The sequence below is a fragment of the Diospyros lotus genome, chromosome 7 (genome assembly GCF_014633365.1).
Source record: "Diospyros lotus cultivar Yz01 chromosome 7, ASM1463336v1, whole genome shotgun sequence".
NCBI classification, from domain to species: Eukaryota; Viridiplantae; Streptophyta; class Magnoliopsida; order Ericales; family Ebenaceae; genus Diospyros; species Diospyros lotus.
In genome coordinates, this window is record NC_068344.1 from 26,740,121 (window position 1) to 26,755,331 (window position 15,211).

The 15,211-nt window shown below is 38.3% G+C and overlaps 1 protein-coding gene across 2 annotated transcripts in view; it reads right to left on the reverse strand.

The window, feature by feature from the left end:
- Positions 1-15,211, reverse strand: part of LOC127806425 (uncharacterized) — a 102,749-nt gene that overhangs the window by 49,490 nt on the left and 38,048 nt on the right. For both annotated transcript variants that reach the window (XM_052343713.1, XM_052343714.1), the window contains exons 4-7: positions 10,276-10,517; positions 9,902-10,145; positions 6,885-6,964; positions 3,450-3,534 (exon numbers count right to left, since the gene is read on the reverse strand). In XM_052343713.1, coding sequence (XP_052199673.1) covers positions 3,450-3,534; positions 6,885-6,964; positions 9,902-10,145; positions 10,276-10,517 — 651 coding nt within the window. The remainder of the gene's footprint in view (positions 1-3,449; positions 3,535-6,884; positions 6,965-9,901; positions 10,146-10,275; positions 10,518-15,211) is intronic.

The following is a 15,211-nucleotide window of genomic DNA, read 5'->3' on the forward strand; positions in this document are numbered from 1 at the left end:
TCTTCCATCAAAGCACTTGTCCCTATACCCCTCAACAAAATGGAATAGCTGAAAGGAAAAATCGACACTTGCTTGAGGTGGCTAGATCTCTTATGTTCACAAGTTTCATGCCTAATAGTTATTGGGGGGAGGCAGTTCTAACAGCTGCCTATCTAATTAACAGACTGCCTACCAAAGTCTTGAAGTACCAAGTCCCACTACAAAATCTCACTTCCGTCTTTCCCCATGCTCGTATTCTAAATACTCTTCCTCCCAAAGTTCTTGGATGTGTGGTGTATGTCCATCAAACCAGTCCAAATCAGCATAAACTTGAACCAAGAGCATTAAAGTGTATATTCATTGGGTATTCTCTTACCCAAAAGGGTTATAAATGTTTCTGCCCTACATCACAAAAAGTCATCTCTTGTGATGTAACATTTATGGAGAGTGAGTCATATTACTCAAATACCTCTCTACAATTGAAAGATAATCATTGGGATCCAACAGTACCTATGCCTATTTCATTACCTATACCTCAACTTAACCCAAATAATGTTTTTAATCAAACTGCTGCAGCTGATTCTTCCCAGCCAGCATGCTCTAAACCTAATCACCCGAGCCTATTATCTTCTCAAGAACCCCAAATCCCAGCTGAATCTATGGAAACTGATTTAGGGGACAACTTGAATCTAGAAAAGCCAATACAAGTCTACTCAAGAAGAGGTAAACAACCAGCTCCTCAAAACTGCCAACTGCTAGAACCGAGGGAAAGTCCAGTGAATGAGGAAGAAGTTACAGCTGTTGACAGTGACTTGCATCTCCCTATTGCTGTTAGAAAAGGGGTAAGATCATGTGTAAAGCATCCTATTTCAAATTACTTGACATATTCCAGGTTATCTCCCAAATTCAAGGCTTTCACCGCTAATTTAGATACAGTGGCTATACCTCGGAATATTCAAGAGGCACTAAATGATCCCAAGTGGAAAGAGGCAGTGATGGAAGAGATGAAGGCACTAAAAGGAAACCACACATGGGAAGTTGTTGACTTTCCGGAAAACAAGAAGATCATAGGCTGCAAATGGGTATTCACCATCAAATAGAAATCAGATGGGAGTGTGGACAGATACAAGGCTAGGCTGGTTGCCCAAGGTTTCTCTCAAACCTATGGGATAGATTATGAGGAGACATTCGCACCAGTCGCAAAACTAAATTCTATAAGAGTACTGTTATCTATTGCTGTAAATATGGATTGGGAATTGCTCCAATTTGACATAAAAAATGCATTCTTAAATGGGGAGTTAGAAGAAGAAGTATATATGCGGATTCCACCTGGTTTTGATACTGAAGAAAGTGGAAAGGTGTGCAAATTACAAAAATCTCTCTATGGATTGAAACAGTCTCCAAGGGCATGGTTCAAAAAATTCAGCTCTACTCTCATTAAATTTGGATACAAACAAGGTGATGCCGACCATATTCTCTTTGTTAAACATGCTGCTAATGGAAAAAAGTGTATCTTAATTGTGTATGTCGATGATATAATCATTACAGGAGATGATACTCATGAGATAGCATCCATGAAACAGAAATTGAAAGAAGAATTTGAAGGCAAAGGTTTGGGTGAAATGAAGTACTTTCTTGGAATGGAAGTAGCAAGGAGCAAACTAGGTATAGTTATCTCCCAACGAAAATACACTCTTGATCTCCTAAGAGAAACTGGAATGTTGGGATGCAAACCTAGGTATACTCCACTAGAAAGAAATTGGAAATATGTGAAAAAGGATGATGACTTGGTGGTTGATAAAGATAGATATCAAAGACTCGTAGGGAGGTTAATTTATCTCTCCCTAACTCGCCCAGATATAGCATATGCAGTGAGTATTGTTAGCCAGTATATGCATGCTCCAACTCAACAACATATGACAGTTGTGTATCACATATTGAGATACTTAAAAGGAACTCCTGGTAAGGGACTGTTGTTTCAAAAGAGCGATGAAAGAGGAGCTGAAGGATTTTTTGATACAGATTGGGCTGGATCAGTAATAGATAGTCAATCAACATCAGGATTTTGCACTAAATTATGGGGAAACCTAGTTACATGGAGAAGCAAGAAACAATCAGTAGTGACAAGAAGCAGTGCAGAACCAGAATTTAGGGCGATAGCTCAAGGCATATGTGAGCTTATTTGGCTGATGAGGCTTATGGAGGACCTACAAATACCTCTGACTCAACCAACGAAACTATATAGTGACAGCAAGTCAGTCATATGCATTGTTAATAATCCAGTACAGCATGATAGAATGAAACACGTCAGGATTGATCGCAACTTCATCCAAAGAGAAATTAATGAAGGAGGCATAAATCTGCTTTATATTCCTACAACAGAGCAGATAGCAGATGTGTTGACTAAAGCCATGTCAAGACCTGGTTTTGAGATCCTTATCGACAAGCTAGGAATGAGAGATATCTATTCCTTAGCTTGAGGGGGGATGTTGGAGAGTCCTAGGATCCGAGGGAACCTCAAGGTAAAAAAGAGTCCAAAGCAAAGAAGGAGACTGCAATTGATGTGGGCTTCAGTTGTGGGCTGGCGCATCAAGATAAAGGAGGAGAAATAAAAAGATAAAAAACAAGATAAGACTCCTAATCAAGTAGGAGAAATTATAGGAATAGATTTGTAAATTATCTTGTAAATATTCTCAATTATGTTGCTTATCATATGCTAGAAATTAGGAATTGATAACATAGAAAGCTGTATATAATTCTTATTTCATGAGAAATCAAGTATGTTTTGGATTTCCACCAAATCAGTCTCTCGTTTCTAGGTTCCATACTTTAGGAACCAAATTTGTTCACTGTGCATCTCAAATAATGGTTCTCATCTTCAATTTGCCATGCATGCCCCCCTAAGAGGCATTATTGTCATGGCAAGCCCAATCCACCTCATTCTTTTCACTTCTTGGAAGGAGCTTCGACATACATGCCAGCATGAGAAGAACAAACACAAAGATTTTATCAAACCAGACACTATAATACAAGTTACTGGCGCAACTTGAATCTTAACATTCTAGTTACTGGCGCAACTTGGTTTGCTCATTATAAGCACCAATTAAGCTAGCTTTCCTGCCAGCAGCAAGACTAAAACAGAGAATAATCAAAATATACAAAGATGTCTCCATAAATTCTTTAATTTTTTTTTTTTTTTTTTTTTTGGGGGGGGGGTGGGGGGGGGGACATCATTCATCCCAACTACTTCATATTACCCAAAAGTCCTCACTTAAAATTTATTAATACAAGAAGAAAAGCCAATATACTTATATCTTAATATTCTAGTTCAGGTGCTTTGGCACTGCTACCAAATCAACATGACCATCAAAGGAAATCTCATTCTTAATGACACCAGTTCACATATAATTCTCACCTCAATTTATTGAAGAAATAAGATTGGCACATTTTGAAATATAAAGTACATTCACCTTTCTACATGTTGTAATAGGATCATCCGAGTAGAACGGAGGGTAACCAACAAGCATCTCATACATTATAGCACCAAGCGACCACCTGCAAGCAGGCTGCTATGAAAAACAAGAATAATTGCATAGAAAGAGAAAGTTACAAAAGTCACCCAAACATGGTAATGCATCACCAAAAGGAAGGTAATCTAGTTAAACACAAATATACAATAACAGCACACAAATAGGGGCAACCCTGGGTTCTGCCACTGTGGGGATTAGCCGATTAGGCAGGCTCAAACGTATGCAGCCTTCCCCCATGGGGAGAGATGCTGCCTCATGGTTTAAATCCACTATCCAAACTCCTACCCTAACTGCTGCTCCAAGTGTACCCTTTATCCAATAGTACAATAGAACAATTTTCCAAGTCATGATGAAACTCTCCAGTTAAATTAACTATAATCAACAAAGGAATTCTCACAGAATTGATAATAACTACATAAAAGAAATGGGACACGGTTATGATAGAGATAACTTACAATTGTTTGACTCTTCTAATGTAACAACAGGTACTCGTCTTCAAAGAGATAAAAGCATCTCCCTCTTTGCAAGTAAAATAACACATAACTGACAACTAGGGAGACAATTTTGATGCTCCAGTCAAATCAACAAAATCAGATATTCTAATACTAAAATATAACTCCAAGGACAAACGGATTTTAGGAAAAATATCTTATCAGCTTTAAGACTCCTTGCCTCTATAAATTCTCCTAACATATACAAGAAATATGATTACATGATGAAGCCAATGTCCTGGCAATTTTTCATTCCTGCATAACACCATAAACAACCATCCTGACATGTTCATATTACCAGTGGGATGACTTGAGACATACTGACAAATCATAAAAAAGAAAATGCACATATTTGCATGAATCTATATCCCATGTATAAAAAGAGGCTATAATCACAACAAGTGTATGAATTTGATTGGCTCTTAAGTTTCCAATGGGATTTTCAAAAAAGAAAGCCGGTGCTTAATTATCTAATTTATTTCTTTGATTCACTATATTTATTTAGTTGATATATTTTTTGTAATTTGTAAACTAAAAGTTACGTGTGAAAAAGCCTCAATCCACTAGGTAGGATCAATTACATAGATTCTAACTTCCTAGTCATCTGTATTCATGATCATATCTTGTGTAATTTCATTGTATCCTATCCATGCCCAACAGTTTCCCACCAAGTCTTCTTTGATCATTTCCTACTGCTTTTGCTAGAGACTCCTTCCACTCTAAATACTCTTCTCACAAGTACGTCTATAGGCCTTCATCTCACATGTCCAAACCATCTAAAATGCATTTTACACATTATTTTCATTGGCATCACTCCAGCCTTATTTCAAATAATTACATTTCTAATTTTATCTTTCTTATATACTACAAATCTACTATAACATTCTCAACATAATTATGCTAAAAAAAATAAATAAATATTCAGTTTCCTACAAGAACAAATATAAAATTAACATCTAACTTAATTTGTAAGAATAATTAGAAATGTGAAACAACAATAAAAACAGAACTAACCTCTACTTAATTAATAAATATAATCCTTGTGGATTAGTTCTGCAATAAAAAATGTAATTACACGTACATTCAACCAAGGACAAGCCTAGGTAACAACAGTAAGATTGCTTCTTTATGATTGGAAGATTGCATGTTTGAGTTATGGATGCAACTTTTTTGTAAAATAAGGGTAAGGCGGTGTACAAAAAATGACCCCCTTTGCAAACCAAGAAGCCTTGTGCACCACACATGCCCTTTTTACATATACATTTAACAAAAAATAACATAAAAATACACTTTAACAGTGATCTATTTCTAGGGACCAGATTAGAATAATTAGTTTTTATATTTAAATTTTGTTTTTAACTTTATTTAGTAGAACAATTTAAACATTTTAGTAACAACTTTTAACATATTAGAATATGTTTTTATAATAAAGAGAAAATTAACTCTTAAGTTTAATTTGTAAGAATAATATAAAATGTAAAACAATAGTAAAAATAGAATTAACTTCTAATAATTGGTAAATAATCCTTGTGAATTATTTGTTGGAGCAAAAATTATAAAAAAAAGGAAGTAATTATCCCAACAAACTAGCAGCTCAGCCACAATTATGCCACCACTTTCACCACCATTGCCATCTTGCAAGTAAGTTGGTGTAACTATCATCTTCCCTAACAACTATAACAACCCATACCCTTGCCATCCAAGGACATAGTGATTAATGGAAACAGTTTAAAGTGACACTTTAATAATGCAGAGGTCCTGGATTTATGATGCAAACCTGTACATAATCTGCATCTGTCATGTGATGTTCTCTAATTGGGTGTTAGGGGTATTTTGTTGATTTTCACTTTTGGGGCATATTTTGGTGTAAGTTTAGGGGTCATTTTTTTATTTTATTTTTTTGAGGGAAGGGGGGGGGGGGGGGCGCCGTAGTTTTTTGTTGGATTAGTGGCTTCTAGGAGGGGTTATTTGCAAAATAGGAGATGACTTCTATTGGAAGCTTTAAGGTTGGTATAAATAAAGGTTTCCAGCCACTTTATGGCACCTTTCAACCTTATTCAAGAGAGGAATTCTCTTTAGAGAGTTTCAGCTCCAAACCAGCTAGGCTTTTGACAACTTGAAGGCCTGGGTTTTGAGAATTTGGCCATGCGGCACCTACCAGTCCCTACACCACTGCCATGGGCACAAGAGACCAGCGAGGAGTTGCTGTTACTGCTCTGCTTTAGGTCAAAAGCAGTGTTACATTCAGGTATTTGGGTCAGATCTTCCTTAGTTTAAAGTATCCTCTCTTTTTATCTTAACATAAAGGTTCTCTAGAGCTTGGATTGGGCTTTCCCCTCCAGTTTTCAAGTTGTTATTAAGTTGTTTCATTTTAACATTCCAGACCATGCAAGGGATGGGGAAGAAGAGCAATTTTTTATTTTTTTTTTTTTTTGGGGGGGGGGGGGGGGGGGGAAGGGGGGGGAATTAGACTAGGGAAGCAGATATGCTTCAGACGTGCAATTAGTTACTCGATGTATCAAAGATAAGCCTATAATTCAGCCACTGGCGAGAATTAGGGCAGCAAGTGGAGAGAGATAAGGCAGAAAAATAGGGAGAATTGAAGAGGAGAATTGAGAGAGAGAGAGCCGAACAAAGAGATGCGAGAGAGAAAGAGAGAGAGAAAGATTCGGGAGAGAGAATTGGAGAGAGTCCACTGAAGTAAAGAAATATAACTTCCTATTCTTTATATTCCCCAAACATCTAATAGTTTAACATTGGGAAGTCAAAGAGTCCACAATGCTATCTAAAATCTACATAGAACATGATTGAAAAGAAAGCATAGAATAAAGAATATGTATTATGTAAACTTTTAGATAAAACCCCATCCTTCAAATTAACTAACCAATCACACTCTTTGCCATAACCCTTCTTCAATAAAACTTCAGGAGCAATATAATCAGGCGTGCCCACGGTGGAAAAGGCCTGGAAGTAGAAGACAACAAGATCAATAGAGTATAGCAATTGAATTTTTTGTTCTTTTCTTTTCTGTCTTCTTAAATTATTCATTAGCATGGCACTCAAAGACAAGAATATGTGAAACGGAATTAATCACAGTCAAATAAAGAAAATGAAATTGATTCAAATCAAATTTATCAGCAAATGAAGAATAGCATAACACAACTTCAAATAGTAATATGATAAATGTAAGTAACCTTTCATGCAAAGAACTTTTACAACATTCAGGCTTACCACATATTACCTTAAGAATTGAACTGTAGAAATAGGAAAACTAGAACAATGTTTAGAGTGGTAGAGCAGAATGGCAGAAACTAAAGAAAGCCTAAGAACACTCGATTATCAACACATAAAAATCAAAGCCACTGTTCATAGGCATCCCCAAGATGATGTGTCAAACACTAATAATACTCCCATGGCAATATATCCAAAACACTGAAGTAGGATATTTGACTTGAGAATCTCTACATACCAACCAAATTTTAGTGAATGTATTTTTGACAAGTAAATTTATAAAAGTACGAATACCATAGTCCATCAATTTTATTATTCAAGGGTTAGAAACTAACTAATGCAGCATCAGTACAAAGAAATTACTTTGTCTAAAAAAGGAAGCCAAGAAGATTCCCTGTATAAACATAAAAAAGAGGGGATATGGAAACAGCCTGTACAGCAGCTACCTTTAGTTGAAGCCTACTAACTATAAAATTCTAAAAAAGTTTATATAATGAGGGTTTACCATCCTATACTACATAGTAATTTTGCTTATAGAAAAAGGGACCATAGAACTTTCCAACTTGAAGATAAACTCTTCAACTCCAGAAGAAGACCTGGAATATCCCATCCCCCAAATAATCCACAAGATGCATTAGGCAGCCAAAATCCAAACTTTATTTTTCTCATTCCTATTATGGCTGTCTCCAATTTGTGTTGAACCGACATATGAAGTCAACGGAAAAGTTATAACTGTTGGCATTTTGTTAAAAATTTAATTTTATTGGTTATTTTTTTATTTAGCTCTGAAATGTTTGACATAAATCACATCAAACCGAGTTAGTATTCTGCTTGGGTACAATGTTTCTGGACCAAGTAAAGAAAACCTATATGCTATAGCACCATATTAAAAGGCAACTCTTAGGTTATGTTTGGAGAATGGACTTTTGATGGAAAGGAAAATGAAAAGAGATATATACATAACTTATGTGCATGCTTTTTAACATGTACACAGAAACATTTTTTTTTTTTTTTATTTCATTTCTTTCCAAAGATCCTAGCTCCAAAGGTAGTGTTGATTGATTCTCAAAGCCTATGAGGAGATTGGAGGATAAGGTCTTGAGCTAATCTTCCTAAATCAAGACAGATATTATCTCTAGAGTTTAGAAGTAATTCTGATTTAGAGATTTCCTATTCTTGTATTTGTATCTTTTTGATTTCCTTGTATAGTGTACAGCGTATCTTTCCTTTTCTACAACTTTCCTATATTGTAATCTTCTTCCCTATTAATAGGGAATGTATTTTCAGTGTCTATATTCAATAAGAGAATTACGATTTCTCTGTTCTTCCTACATATTCTGTACCAAATTCTAGAGGTAGCATTAGGCAATCCTATGAAAAAGAGGAGAATGATAACAGCATAGAATGCCAGTAAAAAAAAATTCGGGCCTACGAATTTTTAATTAGAAAGCATGAAACTTGGATATGGTCTCAAGACAGTGAACTAAATTGCATATCATGTTTTAATTTGTGCAGTGGTCTCGGCAACTTCAAGCCAATGTCTTGAAAACATCACTATTGAAATATTGCATTTCAGAGACCACTTATTTCGCAATTTAGAAAAAAATGGAATTATGATGCCGGGATCTTGGGTATGGACACTGTATTCCAGAGGGTATAATAAATGGTACATCTAAGTGCAGTACTGCACTTTGGTTTTGGTTGTTTAGGCTGTATGGCCTGTTTGTTGCTCTAAAATATTATTAGGTATGAATGAAACAAGCTCCAGAGTCAAAATGGGCTGGTTTCACTTTGATATAATAGTTGTGATGCAGTCATGATGACAACGACCCACAATTTACAAACGAAGGATACAGATTTATGTGATCACAAGATTTTTATTTTACCTTAATTTATTTTAGTTTTATGACTTTTAAAAAATAGTTGATAGAATTTAAGTGATACTGGATTGCCATATCTGATAGGGTTGGTTTAGAAAGAGTTGCAGTTGTTTTAGGAGGTTCATCAATCCTATAAAAATGGTCGGTTAGTGTAATCCAAAATTATGATTTTTGGAGATAGAATGAGATTGTAAATTGAAAAACTTTAACCTTTCTCTGATTCTTGTCTTCTGCGCCCCCCCCCCCCCACCCCCCCCCCCCCCCCCCCTTCCAAGACCCCCACTCCTGCTTTCTTTTCATCCTCTATTTCTTTTCTGATTTCCTCCTCTCTTCTTTTCTTGTTCCACATCAAGCTGGCTCTCATTCAGACATATACCCTCTACAAATGAAGCAAAAATTCAGTTGATGCAATTGTTCAGAGAAACAAGAGAAAGTCCAGATTAGAAACACACATAATTTATCTATCAGTATATAGCTAATTATCAGAAACACATAATTTTGTTATCATAGTGTTGCACTATGCAAATTATTTACTGGGATTTTTTGTGACATTAAAGAGTTCACAAAGTTCCATTTAATAGTATTTTTTAAGTTTCAGCCACACCAAACAGCAATTATTTTGGGACTGTGAGCCCATGATACTAAGCTGCTAATGCCTAAATATTTAATTGCCTAAATCATAACTTTCCACTTTCAAGTTCATTTTAGATAACTTCTTATAAACTCAGCCTGAAGGAATATGTAATAAATCGTCAAAATTCTAAAAAGGAGCAAATAATTTACTGCATACCAATGTCCTCCTGTTCATTTGCCAATGTTGTAACTGCTCAAGGGGGCTCTTCCAGCGACTGCCATTGCCATTATTTGGAAAGCAACCATTTACATCCATAGACTCCCTCAAGTTATCATCACTCATTACTTCATTTTCATTTATAGGACACAAACTTGAACAATCAAGAGGCTTGCAAAGACCAAAGTCAGAGAGCTTCAAATGACCTTTTTTGTCTAACAGAAGGTTGTCAGGTTTGATATCTCTACAAAAAAAAAATGGTCAACTTAAACAAGATTAGCAACTAAAACTGCCAGCCTGGAAGTATGGAGCAATCTACAACATTCTACATCTACTAATATTGCATAATGTGTCACCAACAAGAAAACAACAACCTGTGGATGTAGTTATGCCTGTGAATAGACTCTATCGCTAGAACACTTTGAGCAATGTAAAATCTAGCCACAGTTTCAGTCAAAGTCTCTTCTCTCATCAGCAAAGTCATCATGTCACCACCAGGCAGATATTCCATTATCAGATACAAGTATTCAGCATCTTGAAAAGAATAATAAAGTTTTACTATGAAGTGGCTTGCAACTTCTGCAAGCAAATTCCTTTCAGCTCTAACATGTTCAACCTGTGGCAAGGGGAGAAAAATACAAAGTCAGTGGACAAAGAGAAAACTAAAGCAACAAAACTACGCAATACAATGCATTGGAAACTATTAGCCAGTGAATATGACCCAAAGTAACGCGTGAGCAAGAATAAAGAAACCATAGTTATTGAAGATGGATTCTTGAAGTTCATAAGTAGAATTATACTACCTCTGACCATCAGAAGCCACGAGACATGTTCAATCACTTCTACCTACTACAACAGATAACAAATTCAGTTTATAGCTCTAGTGCTATACAATTCCATAAATTCTTTCAGGCTGAAAACAAGAAATTCAGTTTTTGCATATGCAAGTGAAAGAATGTGGAAACTACTTGGTCCACTTTCCACTAGGTAGGTTGTTTCCCAACCCAAACTCCTCCCAATATGGATCACATACCTCTCCACCATAGATAAATTCAATCTGCTGAATTTTTTTTACGGCATGCAGTCTTAATTCAATTAGTTTGCTTCACCCTCTATAAATTGTTTTTTTTTTCTGTAAGTGAGAGATTCATAGAACAAAAAACCAACGCCGAATCGACTACAAACCAAGGCCAAGGCATACCCTGGACCAACCAAAAAAACCAAGTGCTAGAACACAACAACGATCACCCTATGGGCCAAAAGAAGAAAAAATAAACTAAGATAAGAAAAACATAGGAAGAAACAAAATAAAAGACATTATGTACAGAAAATAAACAAAAGCCTGGGTGTGATCGAAAGCAACAATCCATCTCGGAAGAACAAGCCTGTTGCGCTGATCACCCTCTATAAATTGACATATTACAATTTCTAACATTGCACTTTCTCTCTTCTTTCAGCTGTACAACCCAGACATTTACAATTTTCCAACTTAGTACTTCTTTAAAATTGAAATAAATATTCATAACTAATGTTAAGCCCTTAATCAAAAAACTTGGTGGGAGACACTTAACAGAAGATAAGAACATGGACACAACTGAATGGAAAGCTAGAGTTCATGTAGTCAACCCCACAGATAAAGGCTTGGTAAAGAATGATGAAAACCCATGTTTAGAGAGAGAAGCTCTCAACTCCAAGGGGGGAAACTTTCTAGGGGAAGACGTGGGATGAAGACTGTGAGGGCGGCTGAGATTGAGTTCCTGTAATTCTCTAGTTGTTCTATGTGCCGATCGATTTGAAGCTTAGTGCGGTGTGGGCCCTCACGGTTCTCGATCGTTTTCATTGTGTCAATCCCCCGATTGAGTTTGTGGAGCTCGCTAAAGCTGGGGGCCATATCTAGTGGTCCTGCGAAGGTGCTGTCGGCCACCAGTGGGATTCCTCAGTTTTTTGGCGGTCCTGGTCGTATTTATTATAGCTACCCATCCTCTCTGAGATGGGTAGAAAGAAGATTAATGAAGCTGTAAAGGATGTGGGGCCATCAACTGAGGACGTCTTTAAAGCGTTTGGGATTAAACTCTCTGATGTTTTACCGATTGAAGCTCCTAACCCTAGTTGCGAAAAGATCACTTCTGTGGGACCGAGATCTGTTCCAGAGAAGGAGGTTTCGAGCCAACAAGTTATCTTGGAGCCTGGCCCTTCTCCCAAAGGTTAAGAAATCCCTCAGGCGATCTCGTCTAAGGTGAGAAACCAAGTTCCTGCTGCGGACAGAAACCCTTATGAGGGCTAGAGTTCTGCGCAAGCTAAGAAGATGGGGAGGTCGCCTCTAGAATCGATCCCTCTCCCTACGAATGGAGGCCAAGAGGTTCATCAGGTGAGTTCATCCTCTCTGGGGACGTGTGATTCTGATCCTAGGGAACCACATGACCATACAAAGGCATCCAAGAATGCTGAGATTGATGATAAGGCTAAGGCTGCACCATGGGTGGGTCTTTTCAAGAAGAACAGAAATCTGGAGAATGGGATTTCCCTAAAAACATTTGACATCCAAGATGAGGAGATCTCTCTTGGGGCCCAGGATGTGTTCAATGTTGAGAAAGCTTGGGGCTTCAGTTTGGTTGGGTATTTCGCTGGTAAATTTTCGGGCAAGTCAGCCTTGATGCAGTTGTGTAGCTCTTGGAACATACAGTATAGATTCTTTGCCCATTCAAGTAGTTGGCTCATTTTCCGATTTGCAAGTGAGCATGATCGCGACCAGGTTCGGGGGGGGGGGTCGTATGTTGTTTTAGGAAGACCCCTGATGCTTAAGGTGATGCCTGCCTGTTTCCAATTTGATGATTTTGGGGATTTCTGGATGCCGGTGTGGATTAAACTACCGGGCCTCCCTCTTGATTGTTGGCATCCTAATGCCTTGGGAAAAATTGCATCCAAAATTGGAAGGCCAATATCGACAAACCAACTCACTGCTACTATGGAGAGGGTCTCTTACGCCCGTATTCTGGTGGAAGTTGATGCATCAAAGGAGCTGGTCAAAAATGTAAAGATCAGAATGCCCATTGGACAGCTCAGAGAACAACAGGTTGTTTTTGAGTTTGAACCTAAATTTTGCTTGGACTGTAAATCCTTTGGTCATTCCATGGCTCGGTGCAAGTCCAAAATTCAAAAGCCTATGGGCTCGGATCCTCAGGTAGTGATGAAAGATGGCTCCCGATCAAGGGATGAGGGAGATAATCTTCATTATGTGGATGGTGCTTCTGATCCAAAGACGAGTGCGTCAGCGAAACCCCTGGGTGAGTAGTTGAAGGATCCCATATCCTTGCTCCCTGTTCCGGAATCCAATCCCAAGAGGGATGATGGTATTAAGGGGCATCATTTGGAGCATACAGAGGGTCCAGGAGTTCTTAATGCACCTGTTCATCCAAAGGGTCCTAATTCTTTGCCAGTTGTTCAGGTTTCCCATCCCAAGGGTAAGGATGGGGATGAGGCTCATCACTTGGATCAATCAAAGGATCCATCAGTAGCCCAGGAGAAGGGTCCTGTGTTGGATCCTTCATCGTCTATGTCAGCCCAGAAGGTTAATGATAAAGAGTGTGGGGATTGCCTGCAGACCGTGAGGGAGGCCCCATACGAAAAAGTTAAGAGGAAAAAGAGGAAAGAGACCCAGCAGTCAACCCAAGAGTTTGAGCAACAACCATAGATAAGTGAGAAGGCTTCCAATGTTCAATTTGAGGCAAAGGGTCGGAGGGATAAAATCACCCATGTAGAGAAGGTGTATGGGTCCAAGATGAAGATCAGTGATGATAAGAAGGGCAATGCCCTTCGGTTATCATCATGATTTGTGCATGCTGGAATATTAGGGGCTTTTCGATGCCCCTAAAGCACAATGGGGTCAAGCACCTCATGAGGAAACACTCCATCAACGTGCTTGGTATTTTGGAAACTAAGATTAACTTTGAGAAGCTCGGATGGATCATGCGCACCAAGTTTTGGGATTGGCAGGAGGTTAATAATTTTCACCAGCACTCAGCTAGAAGGATTCTCATCCTATGGAATCCTTCGAAAGTTAGATTGGATGTTCTTGACTGCACATCCCAAGCCATTCACTGCTCGATTTTTTGTAAGTCTTCCATGAATTCCTTTCATGTTTCTTTTATCTATGGTTTCAATTCCATTGTAGGACGAAGGCCTCTTTGGCAATCCATCAGGGAGTCTGTTGTTCAGTAGCCGGGGCCGAGAATGTTGCTTGGGGACTTTAATTGTGTCCTCAAGAATGGAGAACGTTGTAATGGGTCTGATATTGCCCCATATGAATATCGTGAGTTTGCTGAATGTTGTCAAGATTTGGGTCTAGCAGATTTACAATCAGTCGGTGTTTTTTTACTTGGATCAACAATACGGTGTGGAGCAAAATTGATCGAGTCCTTATTAATCAAGAATGGCTACTCCAGTATCCTCATGGGTTTGCTAATTTCCTTCCATCTGGATACCTGTCTGATCATTCTCAGATGGTGGTTTCCATGGATGCTTTGCAGCATCCTTTCAGGAAGCCCTTCCGGTTTTTGAATCTATGGTCGCAGCATGATAATTTCATGAATCTGGTGGGGGAGGTCTGGGACCCTTCTATCCGAGGCTCGAGACAATTTAGTCTTTGCAGAAATTTCAAGGCGCTCAAGGGACACCTGAAGAGGCTTAACATTCTGTGTTATTAGCATATTTCAGATAGGGCTAAAAGGGCTGAGTCGGACCTTTCAGCGGCCTTGATTGAGCTCCACGACAGTCCTGCAAATTCTGATCTTCAGCAGAATGTTGCCAAGTTAAAATTGGATGCTAGGCGTTTGGCGGAAGCGGAAAGAAGCTTTTATTCTCAGCTGGCCAAAACGGCTTATACTCTTAAGAGTGACTCTTGTTCTAAATTCTTTCATAATCTTGTCAAGAGAAATGGTAAGAGGAATTATATAGCTACCATTACCAAGGCTAATGGTAGCCAAACCGTATCTCAGCAGGAGGTTGCGGATGAGTTCATTGCTTATTATCAAGCGTTTCTTGGGTCTGATGTTCCCTCTCAGAATATTGATATTGTGGTGCTGCTAGCAGGGGAGCAGATTCCATATGATCAGAGCCAGCATATGGCGAGGGCCATCTCGAGACAGGAAATCAAGGAGGCCCACTTTAATATTGGAGTGGACAAAGCGCCCGGCCCAGATGGGTTCTTGGCTGGTTTCTACCAGAGCACGTGGCCTGTTGTGGGGGATCTTTTCTGTGAAGCTATTGAGGAGTTCTTTCAGTCAAATGCTATCCTGAAGCAGATGAATCACA